We start from the raw sequence: 24,408 nt of genomic DNA, 5'->3' as shown, positions 1-24,408 counted from the left end.
TTTTAATGGTAATTCGTACCTTTATTCAATATTTCCCCTGCTCGGGAACACAGTCAGAAACTCCCACCTTTACTAGACTCCATGTGCTCCCAAATTAGGTGTGTGGGTTTACATAGCTCACACTGAGAGGGATGGCTATCACCTGATTCCATGAATTACACAGTGATTTACACAAATACCTTCCATAGAGACCCATGGTGGTAACCATGCCCCTGTTTCTCCACTGAGCTGCAAATACATGGACAGTGTTAAAAGCATAAGCACTATCAGTATGTATCATAATGCATTTACCCTTTCCCAATTCACAAGCCCTGGTAAGGGCAACAATTTCAGCTTGTTGAGCAGAGTAATTCTTTGGTAAAGCTTCAGCTTCAAGCACCTCAGTGTGAGTCACTACTGCATAACCAGTAGCATTTGAACCATCTGGGTTCTTTCTGGAAGACCCATCAACAAACATAGTTATTTCAGCATCTGGCAAAGGCAGATCAGTTAGATCTGGTCTGTGGAGAACTACTTTCTCCATCTCCGCTACACAATCATGGGTACACCCATCGGTGGCTATCGGAATTAGGGTGGAGGGGTTCAAGGTAGTACATCGCTCAATTGTTAGATTTGGCATATTTAACAGAATATTCATACAAGACAAGTGTCTAGCTGGTGACATGTACGCCATTTTATGTTCTAATAACAAGATTGAGACGGCATGTGGTACCCTCAAAGTCAAATCATGGTAAAGTACTACAGAGGCTGAGTCTTCCACAGCCCGTCCTGCAGCAAACACAGGGGCATTGCTTGCGCCACCTGATCAAGACGGGAGGAATAATAGGCCACCGGCTTATTCTTCCCCCCGTGTCTGTAAGTCAACACTGATGTCATGAACCCCTCACTGCAATCCACAGTCTGTGTGAATACACGGTCATACCTAGGGAATGCCAGAACAGTGTCTGATATCAATAGCTGTTTAATAGCCACAAACTGTTTCTCCGCTTCTCTTGTCCATACAATTTTGTCTTTTGCTGTCATAGCCTTACCATAGATCAAATCACTAAGTAACCCTGTATGCAATGGAAAGTGTGGGACCCACGCCCTACAATATTTAATCATTCCCAAGAAACTCATCTTCTGCTTTTTGTTAAGTGGTTTGGGTGCTTCTAGAATGGCTGTCTTTCTGGTTGAATGAAGTGTTCTCCCTTCCTGGGTTATGGTGTGTCCTAAATAGATAACTTGTTCCTGCCAGAGCTGTAACTTCCTCTTATTAACTTTGTGACCTTGGTCTGCTAGTAAGAGGAACAGAGCAAGAGTATCCGCTTTACAGGCCTCCTGTGAGGAATTTGACAGCAGAATATCATCAACATGTATTAATATTTGGCTCCCCCGGGGAGGGTCGAATTTTCCAAGATTCCTAGTAATTGCCTGACTATAGATTGTAGGACTTTCCAAATAACCTTGAGCCAAATGGCTATACGTCCATTTTTGGCCTAAAAAGGTGAACCCGAACCACCCCTGACTGTCTGGGTGTATCGGAATACTAAAGAAAGCATTAGCAAGGTCTATCACAGTAAAGTAAGCATTCTCAGACTTCAGTTGGTTTAACAGAGTGTGCGGGTCTGGTACACAAGATGTTCTTGGTATCACACTGTTATTGACCCCCTGTAGGTCCATTACCATTCTCCAGTCAGTGCTAGTGCCTTCTTTACTGAAAAAGAGGAGAGTTACAGAACGCTTCATCCCCTTTCTCAGCTGTTCAAAAGTGGGTGTTAACCCTTTAACTGCTTCTGGCTTTAATGGGTACTGTTTTTGGTAAGGTATATAATATGATTTTGGAACTACTTGCACCGGAGTTACTCCTTTAATTAAGCCTACATCAGAGGGACCCTGAGACCACAAATATTCGGGTATCTCTTTTAAATCATCCTCCTGTTCTATGGTTAACAGATACTCTGCCTCTCAGAAATCCCCCCCACTCTCACTCATGTGCACTGTGGGTGTACAGTTAACTCTCCAGTTCAGTTTGCGTCTGTCTGTGGACGTTCTATGTTGCAAACCTCCCTCCCCTGTTACCCAGTCTGTTAGCCTTTTCACCTTTGTCTGGGTAGGGACAGAATGTCCTGTAAGGAACACAGTATTCCAGCCGGTCTGACGATTGCTCCATTCGTTTATACCAAGGAACAGAAAGTCAATGTTCTAATTCTTGACTAAAACTACACACCTTATTCAGTATTATGATTATAATAAGATTCCAACATTCCTACAGTAACAGTAGTATTCTGTTTAGTTAAATCAAAATCAAATCAAATCAAATTTCTTTACATAGCCCTTCGTACATCAGCTGATATCTCAAAGTGCTGTACAGAAACCCAGCCTAAAACCCCAAACAGCAAGCAATGCAGGTGTAGAAGCACGGTGGCTAGGAAAAACTCCCTAGAAAGGCCAAAACCTAGGAAGAAACCTAGAGGAACCAGGCTATGTGGGGTGGCCAGTCCTCTTCTGGCTGTGCCGGGTGAAGATTATAACAGAACATGGCCAAGATGTTCAAATGTTCATAAATGACCAGCATGGTCAAATAATAATAAGGCAGAACAGTTGAAACTGGAGCAGCAGCACGGCCAGGTGGACTGGGGACAGCAAGGTGTCATCATGTCAGGTAGTCCTGAGGCATGGTCCTAGGGCTCAGGTCCTCCGAGAGAAAGAAAGAGAGAATTAGAGAGAGCACACTTAAATTCACACAGGACACCGAATAGGACAGGAGAAGTACTCCAGATATAACAAACTGACCCTAGCCCCCCGACACATAAACGATTGCAGCATAAATACTGGAGGCTGAGACAGGAGGGGTCAGGAGACCCTGTGGCCCCATCCGAGGACACCCCCGGACAGTTATAATTCTAAGCTGAATGTATACATCATTTAGTCATTATTCATAAAAATCTTATAACACTGCCCGATACAGTTGAAACCGGGATTAATCCGTGAAGAGCACACTTCTCCAGCGTGGCCATCGAAGGTGAGCATTTGCCCACTGAAGTTGGGACGATGCCAAACTGCAGTTAGGTCAAGACCCTGGAGAGGACGACGAGCTCGCAGATGAGCTTCCCTGAGACGGTTTCTGACAGTTTATTCGGTTGAGCAAATCCACAATTTCATCAGCTGTCCGGGTGGCTGGTCTCAGATGATCCCGCAGGTGAAAAAGCTGGATGTGAATGTGAATTCTGTAAAATTATGTTGGAGCCGGCTTATTGTAGTGAAATTAACATTACATTTTCTTGCAACAGATCTGGTGGACATTTCTGCAGTCATCATGCCAATTGCACGCTCCATTAAAACTTGAGACATCTGTGGCATTTTTTTTTTGTGGCCTTTTACAGTCCCCAGAACGAGGTACACCTGAGTAATGTTCATGCTGTTTAATTAGTGTCACATCCGTCGTAAGGAAGAGACCAAGGCACAGCGTGGTAAGCGTACATTCTTAACTTATTAAAGAATGAAACACTGAAACAAACGAACAAAATAACCGAAAGAAACGTGCCGCTATACACATGCATGCTAACAGGCAACTACACATAGACAAGAACCCACAAATACCCTAGGAAAATGGCCACCTAAATATGGTCCCCAATCAGGGACAACAATAAACAGCTACCTCTGATTAGGAACCATATCAGGCCACCATAGACCTACATATACCTAGACTTACAAAAAACCCTAGATATACAAAAAACCCTTGACAATACAGAAACTAACATGCCGACCCTAGTCACACCCTGACCTAACCAAAATAACAAAGAAAACAAAGATAACTAAGGTCAGGGCGTGACAGTACCCACCCCCAATGGTGCGGACTCCTGACTGCAAACCTGAACTTATATGGGAGGGTCCGGGTGGACATTTACCCTTGGTGGTGGCTCTGGATCTGGACGCCGTCCCCCTTCTATACACTGATCCCTCCGCCTTAGTAGAAGCGGCCCGTGGATCATCGCCGGAGGCTATGGACTGCGGATCATCGCCGGAGACCCCGGGCTGGGGACCATCGCTGGAAACCCAGGACTGAGGACAATCACTGCGTGGATCATCGCCGGAGGCGGATCGCTGGAGGCCCCGGACTGGGGATCATCGCTGGAGACCCCTGGCTGGGGACCATTGCTGGAGACCCCGGGCTGGGGACCGTTGCTGGAGACCCTGGACTGGGGACCGTCGCTGGAGGCTCCGGACCTGGGGTCGTCACTGGATCGTCCTTTATATGATCCTGTTATTGTCACATGCACATATGTGTGCCCATGCATTTATCAATAATGATTTGTTATCAGGGATATTAGACTTTAGTAATCCACAATGACCTGGTGATGTAAAAGTCTTATAATTACATTGTCGTCCATATTCCTACAGACACCTTATAACTGGAGACTCCTTAAAACGATTGCCTACCGTTAACGTGTAGGGTACTGCAAGGTTGGGTGACCAGGGCCATCTGGGACTGCCTCCTGGAGGAATTCAGGTGTGTGAAGGCTACCTGTGAAAATAAGAATTTGTTCTTAACTGACTTGCCTAGTTAAATAAAGGTAAAATAAAAAAATCCTCTAAGTTATATCAGCTGTGTCAGTGAACCCCTCCCACATCTGAACTGGCTACATAGAGGGCAAAGGATGATCTGAGGTTAGAGGTCACTTGGCCATGTCAACAGACAGAGATGCAGTAGTCCCAGAGTTTATGATCCAAGGTCAGTTTTGCATTTCACCTCCTGATTATTATGATGACTAACAATGTTAGAATAAAAACACAAGCACATGCTCTCTCTCACTGTCCATCTGTCTCATCTGCAGATATGTTTCGATGTGAGAGGATGCCCACCCCCAGTCCCATCATCGCCACCTCACCCGCTTTTAAGATAATTGTCTCTAGTCGCCCGAAGGTTATGTAATTATGATGAACTGAGAGAATATTTGGATAGCACTGTGATTCATTAATCATATGCTGCCTTGCCTGCTCCTATGTTTTACCTCTTTCCCTTTCTGTCTTTCACACCTCTCTCGCCATCTCCTCTTTCTCCCTCTGTTTTTATAATGCACAAAAAATGTGCATTGAAGTACAGATTAAACTTCTATTTACAATATTACAATTCTAATATGTATAATGCATATATTTATAACACTTGGATAATGAACTTCTTTCAATAAAGCGTTTCACATTCACTACTGGTTAAAATTAAGTCTCTCATTTGATGAAATACTACACCTATCCTGTGTTTATCAGATCATTGCATTATATAGACTTTATATAGACGTCGTTAATGACAACTTACATCAGCCTCGTAAACTGTCAAACTTTAAAGGACATTGGCTTGAAAACCCATAACGTAAAATCCTGTAGTATTGGCCTAGATATTGATGATGTTTTATGTTATGACCAGGCAAAGGTTGCAAATTATTTTAACACATTTTTTACCACTATAACCTCATCTCTGGTTAATAAGTTACCTATCGGCTCTGGACACTATGGTTAGTCTTTCATTAACAACTTTTACCATGGCAAAAGTATCACAAATTATTTGTTTAAGCTGTGCTTGTCTCAACCTTGATTCAGTGTCATTTTGATCATGCCTAATCTGCTTTGTATAGTGGGCTATCAAAAAAGCTGAAAAAGAGAACGCAGGTCATGCAAAATAATCAGGTGTATGCTGAATGTCCCCCCTAGGACCCACATGGGGTACAGGAGTTCTGGGAGGTGGGCTTGTTGCCTTTGGAGTCCAGAGTGGTGCAACTTAATCATATGTTTGACATCTTAAATGACCGTTCCCCACATGACAAACCACATTGATATGGTCTATAACCAACACAGCACGTACTTCCTTGCCAGGCATGTGTCTATGGAATAGCCTTCCCTTGGAGATCAAGCAAATAAAAAGTAAAAATAGCTTTAAAAAGCAGGCAAACTTTTTCATTTGGCAAGGTAGTCTAAGTAAGGGAAACCACTCCATTGCCCCTTGTGCCCCTTCTGCCTGTCCGATGTATTTATTTGAAGGATCGGTATGATGTGCAATTAATAGATTGTTTTAATGTGAAATGAATATGGTTGATTTAGAATTAGCGAGAAGTGTATTGAATAGTGCCACTTTTTAGGATGTCAATATAAATGAATGAATTTATGGTTGTTTGTCATTTTGTCTTGTCTTTTAATAATGTGTTATCGTTTTTACCATCGAGCTGTCACGTTCATCACGTTCTGACCTTAGTTCTTTTGTTATGTCTTTGTTTTTGGTTGGTCAGGGCGTGAGTTTGGGTGGGTAGTCTGTTCTTTTTTCTATGTTGTGGTTTTGTGTTTGGCCTGGTATGGTTCTCAATCAGAGGCAGGTGTCGTTCGTTGTCTCTGATTGAGAATCATACTTGGGTAGCCTTTTCCCACCTGTGTTTTGTGGGTGATTAATTTCTGTTTAGTGTTTTTCGTCACCTTACAGAACTGTTTCAGTTTCGTTTCATTCTCTTTGTTATTTTTGTTTAGTGTTCTGAGTTGAAATAAAATCAACATGAACACATACCACGCTGCGCATTGGTCCGATATCCCCTACTTGTCATCAGACGAAGAAGACAACCGTTACACGAGGACCACTTTGGAAATAAGCGTTTTAATTCATACTTTCAAGTGATAACCTCTGGGTCCACATTGTACATGTTGTATATATGTATGTCGCCCAAAATACATTCAATTTAATTCCATTCAAGGACATTAGATATTGAGATGAACTGGTTTTAGAGTATTTACATGGTGCATAGGAAGTGTAGTGTACTGTTTTTCTGTATATATGAATTACAAACCAGCCTTTAACTATTTAAATCCTGTTTCTAGTCTATTAGTTATACTGTGTAACCATTGATATTCCAGGACCAAGATTGGTAAACACTGTTGAAGTGTATAATTGTAATACATACAGTTGAAGTCGGAAGTTTACATACACCTTATACAAATACATTTGTTACGGATACAAGTATCCTGTGTGTGTATCCTGTGTGTGTGTGTTTCTTTTCTCTCCTTCTCCCCTCACAGGTGAAAATCATCACTCCCCAATCAGTCAACAATCAATCATCAATCAGAAGACACACCTCCTCCTGTTTCCTACCCTATCACAGTTCCTTCCCCATGGTTTAAAAACACCATCAGTGGTTTGCTCTAGAGCTCAATCTCTCTGTAAATGCCACGTATGTAGATCTCGCTGTGTCACTCTCTTTGTGTATTGACCTCTCTTTTGTTTGAGCACCTCCATAGCACTTTGTCATCACCTGTGAGTATTGTTTTTGGTTATGGTGTTTCTTTGTTTGCTGGTGGGAAAAGGGGGAACCAAGACAAGTCTCCCATGGGCATACACTACCTGTAGGTAGACTTTGTTAAATACACTAGTTAGAACTGGGCGGACCACCCACTGTATTTTTGGTTGGTTAGTTAGCTGTTGTTAAAGTAGGCTAGTCTAGCTTAGGGGTGTTTCTGAATACTTATTTCTTTCCTTGGGTCCTGCTCAGCCCCTTTTCCTACTTCCCCCATTACCGTGTGTTTATTAATAAACCTTGAGTTTGACGGTAGATTTCAGTTGTCGTGGTTATTTCGTTCACACTTTGTCACAATTATAATTTGCATAAGTTATGTTACGGGTCTCATTACCATCCCCCCTAGACTGTCGGGCCAAAAGGGATTCGTAACAACATTTAAACTCAGTTTTTCACAATTCCTGACATTTAATCCAAGTACAAATTCCCTGTCTTAGGTCAGTTAGGATCACCACTTTATTATAAGAATGTGAAATGTCAGAATAATAGTAGTTATTTATTTCATCACATTCCCAGGGGGTCAGAAGTTTACATTCACTCAATGAGTATTTGGTAGCATTGCTCTTAAATGGTTTGACTTGGGTCAAATGTTTCGGGTAGCCTTCCACAAGCTTCCCACAATAAGTTGGGTGAATGTTTGGCCCATTCCTCCTGACAGAGCAGGAGGCTTGTAGGTTTGTTGGCCTCCTTGCTCGCACAAGCTTTTTCAGTTCTGCCCACAGATTTTCTATGGGATTGAAGCCAGGGCTTTGTGATGGCTACTTCAGTACCTTGACTGTGTTGTCCTTAAGCCATTTGCCACAACTTTGGAAGTATGCTTGGGGTCATTGTCCATTTGGAAGATCCATTTGCGACCAAGCTTTAACTTGACTGATGTTTTGAGATGTTGCTTCAATATATCCACATAATTTCCCATCCTCATGATGCTATCTAGTTTGTGAAGTGCACCAGTCCCTCCTGCAGCAAAGCACCCCCACAACATGATGCTGCCAACCCTGTGCTTTACATGATGGTCGTTATGGCCAAACAGTTCAATCATCAGACCAGAGGCCATTTCTCCAAAAAGTCCAATCTTTGTCCCCATGTGCAGTTGCAAACCGTAATCTGGCTTTTTTATGGCAGTTTTGGGGCAATGGCTTCTTTCTATCTGAGCAGCCTTTCAGGTTCTGTCGATATAGGACTCATTTTACTGTGGATATAGATATGTTTGTACCTGTTTTCTCAAGCATCTTGAAGGTCCTTTGCTGTTCTGGGATTGATTTGCACTTTTCGCACCAAAGTACGTTCATATCTAGGAGACAGAAGGCGTACTTCTGTACTATTGTTTGTACAGATGAACATGGTACCTTCAGGGTTTGGAAATTGCTCCCAAGGATGAACCAGACTTGAGGTCTACAATTGTTTTTGAGGTCTTAGCTGATTTATTTTGAATATCCCATGATGTCAAGCAAAGAGGCACTGAGTTTGAAGGTAGGCCTTGAAATACATCTACAGGTACACCTCCTATTGACTCAAATGATGTCAATTAGCCTATCAGAAGCTTCTAAAGCCATGACATAATTTCATGGAATGTTCCAAGCTGTTTAAAGGCACAGTCAACTTAGTGTATGTAAACTTCTGACCCACTGGAATTGTGATACAGTGAATTATGTGAAAAAATCTGTCTGTAAACAATTATTGGGAAAATGACTTGTGTCATGCACAAAGTAGATGTCCTAACTGACTTGAGAACTATAGTTTGTTAACAAAAATGTGGAGTGGTTGAAAAACAAGTTTTAATGACTCCAACATAAGTGTATGTAAACTTCCGACTTCAATTGTACATGCTGACACAGCATCATTCAAAGACTGGAATTTGATAACCCTGGTATTGGATATGACTGAAAAAGACATTCATACCTGAACTGCACCTTTATTTGCCAAGGTAGAGTACATGATCAGTGAATATATTAAATGTACAGACTACAATGTAGGGATCTCATGCAAGTTAATAACTACATGCATAAACAATCTGAATCCTTGAGACAACGTTTTATTATATTCTACTCAATCCATAGGCTTCATTAGTGTCATTCAGACTGTTTTGAAGTTGATACAACTGGCTATGAGAGCTGAGGTTCATAGCTAGGTTCTGAACTAATATGTATACCAAACGTTTGGGTTCATACAGAGATTGGCAAGATAGCTAGCTACACATCCATAGGCATACAGGTATTTTTATCCTCCACTGTACAATAAGCAAGAACATAGCTGGACACTCAATACGCTGGACACTCAATTTGCAGTAAATACTTTAGCTAGCTAGATTCTTTGCATCCACTGTTTCACAAGACGATAGCCTGGTTTGCTGGTTGTTTCAGGTGTCCCTAAAACATGAAACAACCAGAATTACAATTTCATACTCATGTCACAACACCCATAAAGCTAACTGGCTAATGTCAGCTAGCTTGATTAATTGTAATTTTTGTAAATTAACTTTATGATAAAAAAAGTGTAATCATTTGTCACTACATTAACTAACATATTCCTGTCAACTGTAAATGTTTTGCATGATTCGTTATGACATTATAATCACTTCCATTTGCTTCGATTCTAGTATTTTTGTCACCCTCAACTTTGTGAGCAGTGCCGCACGGACTTTGAACTTTCCTGCACAAGCAAAGTTGTCTACTCGTACCTAGCTATATAAAGCGGTTACCTATGTCAGCATGTCTCTGACTGTTGTCATTATCGAATAACTCAGTGTAAGTAAATTTGGACACAAAGTTTGAAGCGAATGTGACTCGTTAGCCAATTCGTTCTGTCGCCAAACAGTTTTCACAGGTTAAAGCCAGAACAAATGGAATGTCAATCCCACCATCTTTACCAATATGCGGTTGTTTCTGTCTTGTCTTTTTCTACAGGTGTTTGTCCACCATGGTTGGGACTTACCCGCTTCTATCAGTGCAGCCAATGCGGGGGCTCGTGGATGAGAAGATCCAGGTAGTTGTGAGGAATTTACCTCCAGCGCTCTCGGTGACACTGCATTCCCTTCATCGCTCTGAGGATAATGACTTTTGGGAGGCATTCGGCCATTACACCAGCAACGACCAAGGTATGGTGACAGGTAAGGTTTGTGACCGCCGACCGGGCTGACAGACAGGCTTCTTGGATGTAGTCTTGGTCTAACTTCTGTATGAAATCCCATATACTCTTGTTTAATTCAATTACACGTTGTCCTGTTGGTCGCCAATAAGATCAGCACGCGCTGAAACATGAGATGCTGGCGGCTGGCCAATATTTTTGCCTGCTAGTTTGCCTTCTATTGTCATCAAGTTAGTACAATATCACTGTACAACACAGCAAACCTTGAGTAAAAGATAGCAAAATAGATGTTATTAAAACCAATATGGTTGTTTGTAGCTCCCTCCAGTAACCACGAGCAAAACTGGTGGTTTTATTCTGTAGTTTTAGTCATAATTATCACCTTCGTGAGAACTAAAGTAAATGAAAATACAGTTAAGCACACTCTTACAATTTTCTTGTTTTATGAGTGACTTATTAGCTTGACACAACTCTGATGTGCATGGGGTGGCAGGGTAGCCTAGTGGTTGGAGTGTTGGACTAGGAACTGAAAGCTTGCAAGTTAACCCACTGTTCCTAGGCAGTCATTGAAAATAAGAATTTGTTCTTAACTGACTTGCCTAGTTAAATAAAGGTTAAAAAAAAAAAAAACCTACATAAAACCAGTTTAGCCAGAGATCTAACCATATCAGATTAAACACATAAACAAAGGAAAAATACCTTGTTGGCTGCTTATTGTAGAAGGGAGGATATCCCAAACTTCACACGTCTTATTCCTGTCATGAATTCACGCTTCATCCTTAACTTCTTAAGGTATAGGGGGCAGCATTTTCACTTTTGGATATATAGCATGCCCAATTTCAACTTTCTGCTACTCATGCAGGAATTATAACGTTACCATCCTAACATACACACTTCAACCGTTACGAACTACACCAGGACACTGTGTGGGATTGCCTCACCCCAAAAGTGTTGCTACGATAATAATCCCCATTACAACAGTTAGCCAAGTAGTTCTGTTTTACAGTTTCCCCCGCATAGCGAACACGTAAACAATTCAAACAAAAAACAACGACAAAGACTGACAGGTTAGTTGTCAGTTACAGTCATGCAGTGGACCTGTAGTCGGAAGTAGTATAATTCTTCAAATGCAACACACGTTGAAAGGCGTGACCAAAGTTGGTCAACATCTTGGTGTTACGAATCCCTTTTGGCCCGATAGTCTAGAGGGGATGGTAATGAGACCCGTAACATAACTCATGCAAATTATAATTGTGACAAAGTAAAAGTGAGAACGAAATAACCACGACTACTGAAATCTACCGTCAAACTCAGGGTTTATTAATAAACACACGGTAATGGGGGAGCAGGAAAAGGGGCTGAGCTGGACCCAAGGAAAGAAACAATAAGTATTCAAAAAAACCCTAAGCTAGACTAGCCTACTTTAACAACAGCTAACTAACCAAAAATACAGTGGGTGGTCCGCCCAGTTCCAACTAGTGTATTTAACAAAGTCTACCTACGGGTAGTGTATGCCCATGGGCGACTTGTCTTGGTTTCCCCTTTTCCCACCAGCAAACAAACAAACACCATAACCAAAAACAATACTCACAGGTGATGACAAAGTGCTATGGAGGTGCTCAAACAAAAGAGAGGTCAATACATGAGTGAAACAGAGATCTACATACATGGCATTTACAGAGAGATTGAGCTCTAGAGCAAACAACTGATGGGGTTTATATACCAAGGGAAAGGAACTGTGATTAGGTAGGAAACAGGAGGTGTGTCTTCTGATTGATGATTGGATTGGTGACTGATTGGGGAGTGATGATTTTCACCTGTGAGGGGAGAAGGAGAGAAAAGACACACAGGATACTTGTATCCTTAACACTCCCACCCTTAAAAGAGCAACCCTAGGGGGGATTGCGACCACAGTATTAATGAATACTCACAACAACAAAGCAACAACCTTGCAAAACATGCAACAATCATTACACATGAGACAAAGCATCCGCAAACACATTAGAACCCTTTGTGGCGGATCTCCAAATTATAATTCTGTACAATCAGCGCCCAACGCATAAGGCGCTGGTTCTGGTTGTACATTCGGTGGAGAAAAACTAAGGGGTTATGGTCAGTATATACAATCACTGGCAGGGCACTGGAACCCATATATACTTCAAAGTATTGCAGAGCCAACAACAAAGCAAGAGCTTCTTGTTCTATTGTCGCATAGTTTGTTTGACGTTTATTAAATTTACGGGAAAAATGACAAACGGGATGATCCACTCCACTCTTGTCCTGCTGCAGTAGAACAGCACCAGCACCTCTGGCACTAGCATCTACCTCAAGTTTGAACGGTTGTTCAAAATCCGGAGCAGCAAGTACAGGTGTACTACATAAGAGTGCTTTCGCAGATTCAAAAGCTCTTACAATCAGGGGACCACACAAATGATTTAGCCGGACTGAGCAAATCGGTCAATGGAGCAACTACCACAGAGACATTTTTACAGAAACTACGGTAGTAGCCAACCATCCCTAAAAAGCGGCGTAGCTCTCGTCTGGTGGTAGGTGCAGGGAATGCAGTTATAGCCAAGACCTTGGCATCAACAGGGCGCACCTGTCCATGGCCAACCTCTTTACCGAGATAGGTAACAGTAGCCTTCCCAAACTCGCACTTTGCCAAGTTCAGGGTTAGAGAAGCAGCTGCCAACCGTTCACATACTACCCTTAGAGAGTCAACATGATCTATGGTATGCACTACAATTAGGAACGCCAGCTAATACGGAGTTAACCAGTCGTTGAAAAGTGGCTGGTGCATTTCGCATCCCAAAAGCCATGACTGAGTACTGTAGGAAGTTGTCTGGGGTCACAAAGGCAGAAATCTCAGAAGCACGTGAAGTTAACGGAACCTGCCAGTAACCTTTTAAGAGGTTCAACTTAGTTACATATTTAGCAGCACCAATAGTGTCGATACAGTCGTCCAGTCTGGGTAACGGGAACGAATCTGGCATTGTGACAGAATTTACCTTTCGATAATCCGTACATAACCTGGACGTACCATCAGGTTTAGGAACCAGAATGCAAGGAGAACTCCAAGGGCTTGAACTTGGCTTAGCCAGGTCATTCTCCAACATGTCACCTCATCCCTCATTATCTTCCTATTGGAAGCGTTGATACGATATGGGTGTTGCTTGATAGGTGTAGCATTTCCAACATTAATGTCATGTTCCAACACGTTTGTGCGAGTAGGAACGTCATTAAAGAGACATGGAAAACTGTGTAGTAGCCTCACAATATCATTGGCCTGTCCGTCCGTTAAATGAACCAGACCTGACTGGATGGACAGCAGCATTTCTGAGTTGGGCAATCTAACACACTGCTGCTGAGTATTGCGCAACTCCAATCCATCAACATCATCAATATGACAGTCCACTATCATAGCAGTAGTAGCAGAGGAGACAGCAGTACCGTCCTCTGTTTTTGAACTCTCTAACTGATGGGTCGGGTGTGGTAAGCTTTCAACATGTTAATGTGACACACACGAGATTGGCGTTGTCTATCAGGAGTTTGAAGCACAGTCATTTTCACTTATTTTATTTTCAATTAAATAAGGACCAGAGAAACGAGCCGACAGTGAAGATCCTGGAACAGGTAATAACATCAGTACTTGGTCACCTGGCTGTAATGGACGAGAAACAGCCTCTTTATCATAGTGTCTTTTCATGCACCTCTGTGAGGAAGACAGAGCTTCCTTTGCGAGAGCACAAGCTTGGTGTAGGCGCTCACGAAAGCGACTAACGTAGTCCAACACATTCTCGTCTCCCGTACACAACTTGGGACAAGAACTGTTCTTTAAGGACTTTCATGTGTCCTCTCACTGTGTGACCAAACACTAGTTCAGCTGGGCTGAAACCTAGGGACTCCTGCACAGTTTCACATGCAGCAAACAAAACTAGAGGACCTCCCTCATCCCAATCTTTCTCATATTCCAAACAATATTTACGTAGCATAGACTTCAGTGTCTGATGCCATCTTTCAAGCGCACCCTGAGACTCTGGGTGATAGGCACTTGACACACGGTGCGTAATTGACAAGGATTTTAACACCTGCTTGAAGAGCTTGGATAGGAAATTGGTACCTTGATCGCTTTGTACCACCTTAGGTAACCCGAGTGTCGTGAAGAATTTTATTAAGGCTTTACTCACTACTGGGGCTGTAATCCTTCGCAGAGGAATGGCCTCGGTATCTTGTAGCCATACACATTATCGTTAAACTGGTTACCTGATTTTGTCTTTGTAACGGTCCGACACAATCAACCACCACATGCTCGAATGGTTCACCTATGACTGGTATGGGACAAAGGAGCGGGAGGAATAACCCGATTTGGTTTTCCTGTTATCTGACAGGTGTGGCATGTCCGACAGAACTGAGCCACATCTTGTTTTAAACCCGGCCAAAAGAAATATCGAAGGATCCAATCATAAGTCTTTGTAATTCCTAAATGACCAGACCACTGGTGATCATGAGCAAGGGACAATACATTTTGTCGAAAGGCTGTAGGAATCACTATTTGGTAAACAGCATTCCAATCTCCACCCGCGTCAACATGGGATTTCCATTTACGCATGAGGAGATTACCATCAATGAAGTAAGCCACGTTCTTCACATCTTCCAATGAGACAACACTAGAAAAACATTTAGCAAGCTTGTCAACCTTTTGGTTAGCAATCAGCTGCTCACGAGTGACTGGTAACTGTATTGCATAAGCAATAAGTTCAATGTTCTTTGATTCTTTCCTGGGCTGTTTGTCAGAGGTGATCAACTTCTCAGAGGTATCACACAATCCATCCTCTTGAGCAACCTCTGAACAGAACAGTGTTCGACAAATCTCTCATCACCCTCTTGTCACTCATGCTCAGGCACGACCACACAAGCGGGGAACACATGTGGATAACTCTGTGCCAGCTCATTCGAGAGAGAATGGTCACTTATCCAATACTTCCAATACGGGTAGTACCTTTCCTCCGGCAATATCGTTACCCATTATAAAGGTCACACCTTTCACTGGCAACAGGACGTACCCCCACTGAATATTCCACTGATTAACTCGGTGTACTTTCACAAAGTGCAATGGCACTGGGACAAAACCCATTTCAATACCCTGCACTAACACTGGAACCACAGTATGTATCGTCAGATAAGGGCAACCCAGACAATATAAACGACTGCGCCGCACCAGTATCTTTAAGGATTTTAACCGGACGCTGAGACGCTTCGTCATTCGTTAGGCACACAAACCCCTCGGAAATGAATGGTTCATAACTGCGGTCGGGGACTGAGACTTTCAAACTGCAGTTACCCTGAGGCACCTGTTTTGTTGCAGACTTCACAACCGTACGAATTAGAGCAACATCTGTTGGCGGCTTGGCACGAAGAGGCATCCCTTGTTTGCGTTTAAGCATGAAGCAATCATTAATCATATGTTCCACTTTATGACAATAGAAACAGGGACGCTCATTCTTCTGGCGTGCTTGATATACTACTGCTGGTCGACTAGGGCTAAAGGTAGGAAACTCAGTGGCTCTACTCTCAGTAGGAGCCAAAAATACACTCTTGTGCGTCAACACAAACTCGTCTGCCAACACCGACGCTTCTGCCAGGGAGGATACTTTCTGTTCGTTTAGGTAAACTACAATGCTTTCGGGTAAGCAATTTTTAAACTCTTCCAACAAGATTAACTCCTGGAGAGTTGAAATCAGTTACCTTACTAGCAGCATGCCATTTATCAAACAGATGTCCCTTGTCTCTAGCAAATTCCACAAGTCTTACTAGAAGACTTTCTATGAGATTTAAATCTCTGTCGGTATGCCTCAGGCACAAGCTCATAGGCACGAAGAACAGTAGTTTTGACCACTTCGTAATTTAAACTGTCCTCCAGAGGTAGCGCTGACAACCTCTTGGGCTTTACCAGTTAATTTACACTGAAGCAATAGGCACCATATGTCTTCAGGCCATTTCAATGCAACAGCTATACGCTCAAATACACAAAAATAGGAGTCAAACTCCGACTCTCTGAACAAAGGTACTAAGGCAATCTGCCTACTAATGTCAAACGTGTTTGAGGACACAGCAGGTGAGGACGACTCACTAACAGTGACAGCAGGACCGGAGGCTAGCCTCACTGTCTCTGCCTCCAGTTCCATCTGGCACATTTTAAACGTCATCTGCCGCTGTTCTTTATCTGCCTCAAGTTTACACATCTCAATCTAACTGCCGCTGTTCTCGTTCTTTTTCTGCCTCAAGTTTACACATCTCCAAATCTAACTGCCGCTGTTCTCGTTCTTTTTCTGCCTCAATTTTACACATCTCCAAATCTAACTGCCGCTGTTCTCGTTCTTTTTCTGCCTCAATTTTACACATCTCCAAATCTAACTGCCGCTGTTCTCGTTCTTTTTCTGCCTCAATTTTACACATCTCCAACTGGAGAGTCTCTCGCCTAATTTGGGCTCTCTTCCGCCTCCAGTTGGAACTGTGCTAAACTGACATCCCTCCTGGCATCACCGTTTGACAGTGGGGAGAGTGGATCAAAACGGGACAATGTGGCTGGTGTTTTAGCCTCGCCCTCATTATCAGACACCAATGGGTTTACAGGAGCAGCAAGATCCGCTACAGGGGTAGTAGGCTCAGGCAGCTGTAACACAAGCACCTGCTCTTCCAACAATACATTTAACACTAGCTGTTTAACCTCCGCCTTAACTAAACTCTGCGGAATCAATTTTGAATAATGGTCAGCCAAGGTCATTAAATCAACTCTACGACATTTATCAAAAACCTCCCACAAAGGGTTATCCAAAAAGGATTTCAAATCAAAAGTAGCCATCTTAAACTACTTCACAAGAGCCAAAGAAAATAGCGAACACTAATGCTACTTCAGCTATGACGCTCAACACTGAACTATACCACTACAACAATCTACATGAGCGGCATGGGTGTCAGTTATGACAGATCCCGGATGAGCCCCCACTTATGTTACGAATCCCTTTTGGCCCGACAGTCTAGGGGGGATGGTAATGAGACCCGTAACATAACTCATGCAAATTATAATTGTGACAAAGTAAAAGTGAGAACGAAATAACCACGACTACTGAAATCTACCGTCAAACTCAGGGTTTATTAATAAACACACGGTAATGGGGGGAGCAGGAAAAGGGGCTGAACTGGACCCAAGGAAAGAAACAAGTATTCAAAAACCTAACCTAACTAACCAAAAATACAGTGGGTGGTCCACCCAGTTCTAACTAGTGTATTTAACAAAGTCTACCTACGGGTAGTGTATGCCCATGGGCGACTTGTCTTGGTTTCCCTTTTTTCCCACCAGCAATCAAACACAAACACCATAACCAAAAACAATACTCACAGGTGATGACAAAGTGCTATGGAGGTGCTCAAACAAAAGAGAGCTCAAGACAGAGTGAAACAGAGATCTACATACATGGCATTTACAGAGAGATTGAGCTCTAGAGCAAACAACTGATGGGGTTTTTAAACCAAGGGAAAGGAACTGTGATTGGGTAGGAAACAGGAGGAGGTGTGTCTTCTGATTGATGACTGATTGGGGAGTGATGATTTTCACCTGTGAGGGGAGAAGGAGAGAAGACACACAGGATAATTGTATCCGTAACACTTGGCAATAGTGTTCCACTAGAACACGCCCAAGCAAATTAACACCAAGTTCAAAACAACTGAACTTTGATATTGGAAATATTCGACTTCAGTGTGTTCAAGGCAACTGGGCTGAGCTCCGACTAGGAAAAAAAACATTTTAAACTGTCAATCAACTTGGAATTCCAAATCGGGAACTCGGCCTCTTTCTTAAACTCACTGACATCAATATTAGTTTTTTCTCAGTTTTGAAAGCACCATTCAGTGTGTTTGAGAATTTAAAAAAAAGTAATCTTTGTTCTTTACTGGCTTGCCTAGTTAAATATGTTATTGTTTACAATGACGACTTACACCGGTAAAACCCTGATGGCACCGGGCCAATTGTGCACTGCTCTATGGGATCCCAATTACAGTTGCTTGTAATGCGGCCTGGAATTGAACCAGAGTGTCTGTAGTGATGCCTTTAGCACTGAGATGCAGTGCCTTAGACTGCTGCGCCACTCGGGAGCCCCAGTTGACAGACTGACAACTCCTAAAAACGAGCTCTGACTACAAAAATAGTTTTGAACGGTCATCCAACTCCAAAGTCCAAGTCAGAAACTCAAGCCTCTTTCTCTTTTCTGTTTATGTAGTTGCTAAGGATGCCAGTCTTGGAGGAACATATGAAGGAGCAGAGCCCATGGGTCTACTGTGGAGCATGCAGCCTGTTCCAGGCAGTCGGACAGGCCTCAGGTAATACACCAATGCAACTCAATATTTGGCGTCAATTTTACATAGGATAAACATCATTTAGGGTGACCGGGCCCAGCTGGACAAGTCAAATAAACTCTCTGTCTCTCAGGTTGAGAAAGATGGATGTCCTCACTCCTATGGTGGTACACATCTCTGTGTACAGTGGGCACATGACTGAGGGCTTCAGCAAGCAGTCTCCTCTAGCGACCGTTGTCACAGAACGATGGTACATGGCACCGGGTGTGTGCAGAATTCACATCAGGGAACACGGAGTCCGAGGGACCCTCTTTTTACCCCCAGGTCCTGGACCCTTCCCTGGGGTGTTGGATATGTGGGGAGGGGGTGGGGGGCTGGTGGAGTACCGCTCCTGCCTCCTGGCGTCACACGGTTTTGTTTCCATGGCGCTAGAGTACCTTTCCCATGAAAAGAACAGAACCTCAGACATCGAATCAACAACCTACTTTGAGGTGAGTCTCATACTGTGTGCCTACATGCTTGTGCTTGTCTTAATGTTCAGAAATGGCTCTGAGGGCAGAGTCCACTCCTGTGACTCATTATCCATACTCACTGTTATATTACATCACCTCACGTTATATTACATCACATCTGCTACATTGGATCCTACATTGTATCTTTATCACTTGACCTTGAGCTCTATCTCTCTGTTATGTAGAAAGCGTTCAGGATTGTGCAGGAGCACCCTCTGGTGATGAAGGACAGAGTTGCTCTGCTTGGTCTCTCCTTAGGCGCGTCAGTCGCCCTCAACTTGGCAGCCTACTCCAAAGACATCAGCGTGAGCCTCTCCCTCCTACTCTCCTATTTTTCCTCCAGATTGGAGCTTTGTATTTATAGAGTGAATTCAGATTCAGTCATCTTTAATGTCCCAACCCTGACCATGTGTATATGCTTATGAGTTTGTTTCGTGTGTAAACTATAAATACTGTGTGTATTCCAGCCCAAATGCTGTGTGTGTATCAGTGGGAGTCACGTCCACCGGGTCAACCAGGCTTTCAGCAAAGTGTTTAGAAAGATGAACAAGTGAGTGGTGTGTGGCTGAAAAATAAACCTAAATCTGTGTGAAGTGAAGGTACCGTGATTATCGTGAAGTGAAGGTACCGTGATTATGAAGCTTGTGACATACAGCCCAAATGAAGAAAAATAAACTAAAAACACTATTTATTGCCAGGGATGGGTATAAGACCCGATTTGATGAAGAGGGCCGTGTGGTCTGGAGAGACTTCATTCTGCCTATCCCAACCGACCTTGGAGAGAAAGTGGATGTAAGTCAACACACACAAACACCCACACTGTGGGTTTGTTTACTTATTGCCGTGTCTTCTGACAGATGGGGAGGATAAAGTGTCCATTGATGTTGGTCGTCGGGGAGGATGATCAGAACTTGGCGACAGTGGAGTCTGCCAAGGACGTGAGTACATACACAACCATGATTACAAGCTTCCTATGAAATCCATAATTTTCATTGACGCTGAATGTTACCTCTAACTTCTGACCTACAGATGACCCAGATGATGCGTGCAGCGGGTAACGAGCACCTGCTGACCATTCTACAATACCCTGATGCTGGACACCTCATTGAGATGCCCTACACACCCCACTTCAGAGCCAGCAGCTTCATAGTACAGCAAACAGGACAGAAAGGTACTGTACACACAACTCACATCTATAGTATACACACCTGAACTAAGATGTGTGTGTGTGTGTGTGTATATATATATATATATATTACACAATCATTAGATATATGTGTTGTGGGGAGGGTACACCAAGCCGCATGCCGATGCTCAGGAAGACTTTTGGGAAAAGAGCCTTAGCTTCCTACGGCAACACCTCTACCCCAGCCCTGACTCTGTCCCTAAGGCCAAGCTGTGATGTCACACCCGAGGAGCATCAGGGCCTAGTATGATTGACTAAGCTATAACTGTTAAAATAAATTAACATTTAAAATATGATAAAGTCTAAGCCTTTGGGGGGGATGTGAGGGTTCTACTAAGCTATCATGGAATTGTTTTAGTCATACCATAGATAATTTTGCTATTTGATTTAGAATTGTAGGACTCCCAAAACAGGTGTATGCTACACGATTTTGGCCCCGATTTAGCTCTCCCAGACAAGTTTTTGAAATTGAAGACCAAATCCCCATGTCGTTGCCTACTCGTGGCGTTTGGCCGTCACAACGCTCATTTAATGTGAGCGGGTCAGATACACAATCTGAGGGCTACTAATCTCATCTTTGAGCAGTCCCAGACGTCCTGATATTTTCAAAATGTTTTGAGAGCGGGTGATCAGCAATAGCCAATGAGAGCTCGCCAGAGAAGAAACCAGTGAGATGATGATATTTCTCATCACCCTGAATGTGAGCTACTACTACTACTACTACTACTCAAAGTATGCGTTTTTACTTGCCTTTAACCAAAGCATCAAATCGTTGCAGTTCACAAGCAAAGTTATTCAATTCAAAATGCTAAATATTTCAAGTCAGTATGGCAAGCGTGAATGTCTGACTGAAAACGTTTGAGGCTGCTTTGAGCCACTGCTCGTTGTAGCTATGGTAACAATCTAATCACTTAATTATTTTTGCGAGACAGCGTGGTATCGAGAATCCTAACGACCAAGTGAAGAATCTTGTAGTGTGTGACTCCTGTCTTTGCCATGTCGTTTAGTGTGCGCACCACTACATTGTCAAGAGAAGAAAACGTCAGGAAAGACGGTTGTTTAATGTGAGAGACTCAGCGAAGTTAGGATTTGGAAAGTTGTGTAGTGTACATCTGGTTTTAGGTATTATTTTAAAAAATGATTGCATAAAATATTGAATTTGGTCTTTACTACTATAGCCCATAGAAACGCATTGAATATAACACATTCATAAATGGCAAAAAAGACAGTCCAAAAATGTATCATAAGGAATTACATTTTTTTGTGAGAAGACCAATTTTCGAGATTTCTCGGTCTGACAAACACCTCAGATGTGCAATGTCAACATAGGCGGATGCGGTGGATTGAGACACACCCCACGAAAAAAAAACAGTGCCTTGCGAAAGTATTCGGCCCCCTTGAACTTTGCGACCTTTTGCCACATTTCAGGCTTCAAACATAAAGATATAAAACTGTATTTTTTTTGTGAAGAATCAACAACAAGTGGGACACAATCATGAAGTGGAATGACATTTATTGGATATTTCAAACTTTTTTTACAAATCAAAAACTGAAATTGGGCGTGCATAATTATTCAGCCCCCTTAAGTTAATACTTTGTAGCGCCACCTTTTGCTGCGATTACAGCTGTAAGTCACTTGGGGTATGTCTCTATCAGTTTTGCACATCGAGAGACTGAATTTTTTTCCCATTCCTCCTTGCAAAACAGCTCGAGCTCAGTGAGGTTGGATGGAGAGCATTTGTGAACAGCAGTTTTCAGTTCTTTCCACAGATTCTCGATTGGATTCAGGTCTGGACTTTGACTTGGCCATTCTAACACCTGGATATGTTTATTTTTGAACCATTCCATTGTAGATTTTGCTTTATGTTTTGGATCATTGTCTTGTTGGAAGACAAATCTCCGCCCCAGTCTCAGGTCTTTTGCAGACTCCATCAGGTTTTCTTCCAGAATGGTCCTGTATTTGGCTCATCCATCTTCCCATCAATTTTAACCATCTTCCCTGTCCCTGCTGAAGAAAAGCAGGCCCAAAACATGATGCTGCCACCACCATGTTTGACAGTGGGGATGGTGTGTTCAGCTGTGTTGCTTTTACGCCAAACATAACGTTTTGCATTGTTGCCAAAAAGTTCAATTTTGGTTTCATCTGACCAGAGCACCTTCTTCCACATGTTTGGTGTGTCTCCCAGGTGGCTTGTGGCAAACTAAACAACACTTTTTATGGATATCTTTAAGAAATGGCTTTCTTCTTGCCACTCTTCCATAAAGGCCAGATTTGTGCAATATACGACTGATTGTTGTCCTATGGACAGAGTCTCCCACCTCAGCTGTAGATCTCTGCAGTTCATCCAGAGTGATCATGGGCCTCTTGGCTGCATCTCTGATCAGTCTTCTCCTTGTATGAGCTGAAAGTTTAGAGGGATGGCCAGGGCTTGGTAGATTTGCAGTGGTCTGATACTCCTTCCATTTCAATATTATCACTTGCACAGTGCTCCTTGGGATGTTTAAAGCTTGGGAAATCTTTTTGTATCCAAATCCGGCTTTAAACTTCTTCACAACAGTATCTCGGACCTGCCTGGTGTGTTCCTTGTTCTTCATGATGCTCTCTGCGCTTTTAATGGACCTCTGAGACTATCACAGTGCAGGTGCATTTATACGGAGACTTGATTACACACAGGTGGATTGTATTTATCATCATTAGTCATTTAGGTCAACATTGGATCATTCAGAGATCCTCACTTAACTTCTGGAGAGTTTGCTGCACTGAAAGTAAAGGGGCTGAATAATTTTGCACGCCCAATTTTTCAGTTTTTGATTTGTTAAAAAAATGTGAAATATCCAATAAATGTTGTTCCACTTCATGATTGTGTCCCACTTGTTGTTGATTCTTCACAAAAAAATACAGTTTTATAACTATGTTTCGAAGCCTGAAATGTGGCAAAAGGTCGCAAAGTTCAAGGGGGCCGAATACTTTCGCAAGGCACTGTTTATCTTTAACTGATGGGAGTTTGATGGGGATTATTATGTTACTTAGAGTTACGCACGGGTGCATCAATATACTCTTAAGGATTAAAATGTGTGAAAAGACTGAGTCATCAGACCAGTGGACACAGCTGTACAACATATATTGAGGGCTGATGAGTGTCCACAGTAGTAGGTCAGAGTCTCTCATTCACTGAACTGCATGAGTTTCAACCTGCCAATAGTGTTAACACCTGTGCCTGAAACCTAACTGCCATAGTACACAGATGATTGATTCTATTTTTTTGAATCATAAGGAAATAATAGATGTGTTGTCTATGATGTTTATAATAAATCAGAGAAGAATAGAGCACTATTTGGTCATTATTTTGCAGTTCTTCAATATATCACACTAGGATGATGAATGCACGTAGCACATGTATATAGTCCTGGGCCTGTATTCCAACATCTGAGTGGGACTGCTGATCTTGGACAAGGACTTCCCTGTCCATGTAATCTTATTCATTATGATCAGAAAGCAAGAACTGATTCATTTTCACAATATGGAGGGAGAAGGAGGGATGGAAGGAGAGAGGGATAGTGTGGAGGGATGGAAGGCGAGAGGGAGGAGGGATGGAAGGAGAGAGGGATAGTGTAGAGGGAGAAGGAGGGATGGAAGGAGAGAGGGATAGTGTGGAGGGATGGAAGGAGAGGGAGGAGAGAGGGATAGTGTAGAGGGAGAAGGAGGGATGGAAGGAGAGGGATAGTGTAGATGGAGAAGGAGGGATGGAAGGAGAGAGGGATAGTGTAGATGGAGAAGGAGGGATGGAAGGAGAGAGGGATAGTGTGGAGGGATGGCAGGAGAGAGGGAGGAGGGATGGAAGGAGAGAGGGATAGTGTAGAGGGAGGAGGGATGGAAGGAGAGAGGGATAGTGTGGAGGGATGGCAGGAGAGAGGGAGGAGGGATGGAAGGAGAGAGGGATAGTGTAGAGGGAGAAGGAGGGAT

General features: G+C 42.8%; 1 protein-coding gene and 1 long non-coding RNA gene across 2 annotated transcripts; one reads left to right on the top strand and one right to left on the bottom strand.

The window, feature by feature from the left end:
• Positions 1–9,324: 9,324 nt before the first annotated feature.
• On the bottom strand, positions 9,325–10,378 carry LOC149978098 (uncharacterized). Its single transcript, XR_016486736.1, has 2 exons — positions 10,242–10,378; positions 9,325–9,676 (listed from the first exon to the last, which is right to left on the bottom strand). It is a non-coding gene; the product is annotated as an uncharacterized LOC149978098 (long non-coding RNA).
• On the top strand, positions 10,035–20,744 carry LOC118938810 (bile acid-CoA:amino acid N-acyltransferase). Its single transcript, XM_090200304.1, has 10 exons — positions 10,035–10,054; positions 10,214–10,416; positions 18,671–18,770; positions 18,880–19,237; positions 19,444–19,563; positions 19,726–19,808; positions 19,957–20,050; positions 20,116–20,196; positions 20,288–20,434; positions 20,529–20,744. The coding sequence occupies exons 2-10, from the start codon at positions 10,227–10,229 to the stop codon at positions 20,658–20,660; spliced, it is 1,305 nt and encodes a 434-aa protein (XP_090056430.1). The 5' UTR covers positions 10,035–10,054; positions 10,214–10,226; the 3' UTR covers positions 20,661–20,744.
• Positions 20,745–24,408: the final 3,664 nt, after the last annotated feature.

The sequence above is a fragment of the Oncorhynchus mykiss genome, chromosome 15 (assembly GCF_057628025.1).
Source record: "Oncorhynchus mykiss isolate SJ-2025 chromosome 15, ASM5762802v1, whole genome shotgun sequence".
Classification (NCBI taxonomy): Eukaryota; Metazoa; Chordata; class Actinopteri; order Salmoniformes; family Salmonidae; genus Oncorhynchus; species Oncorhynchus mykiss.
Note: the sequence above shows the minus strand (reverse complement) of the source record. Positions and strands in the feature narration are given on the sequence as shown.

Excerpts from the sequence above, each read along its gene's own strand:
- LOC118938810 (XM_090200304.1), top strand. The coding sequence starts at position 10,227 with ATGGTTGGGACTTACCCGCTTCTATCAGTGCAGCCAATGCGGGGGCTC. Across the intron at positions 18,771-18,879 it reads GGCAGTCGGACAGGCCTCAG|GTTGAGAAAGATGGATGTCC; the intron begins GTAATACACCAA and ends TCTGTCTCTCAG. Across the intron at positions 20,051-20,115 it reads ACCTTGGAGAGAAAGTGGAT|ATGGGGAGGATAAAGTGTCC; the intron begins GTAAGTCAACAC and ends GTCTTCTGACAG.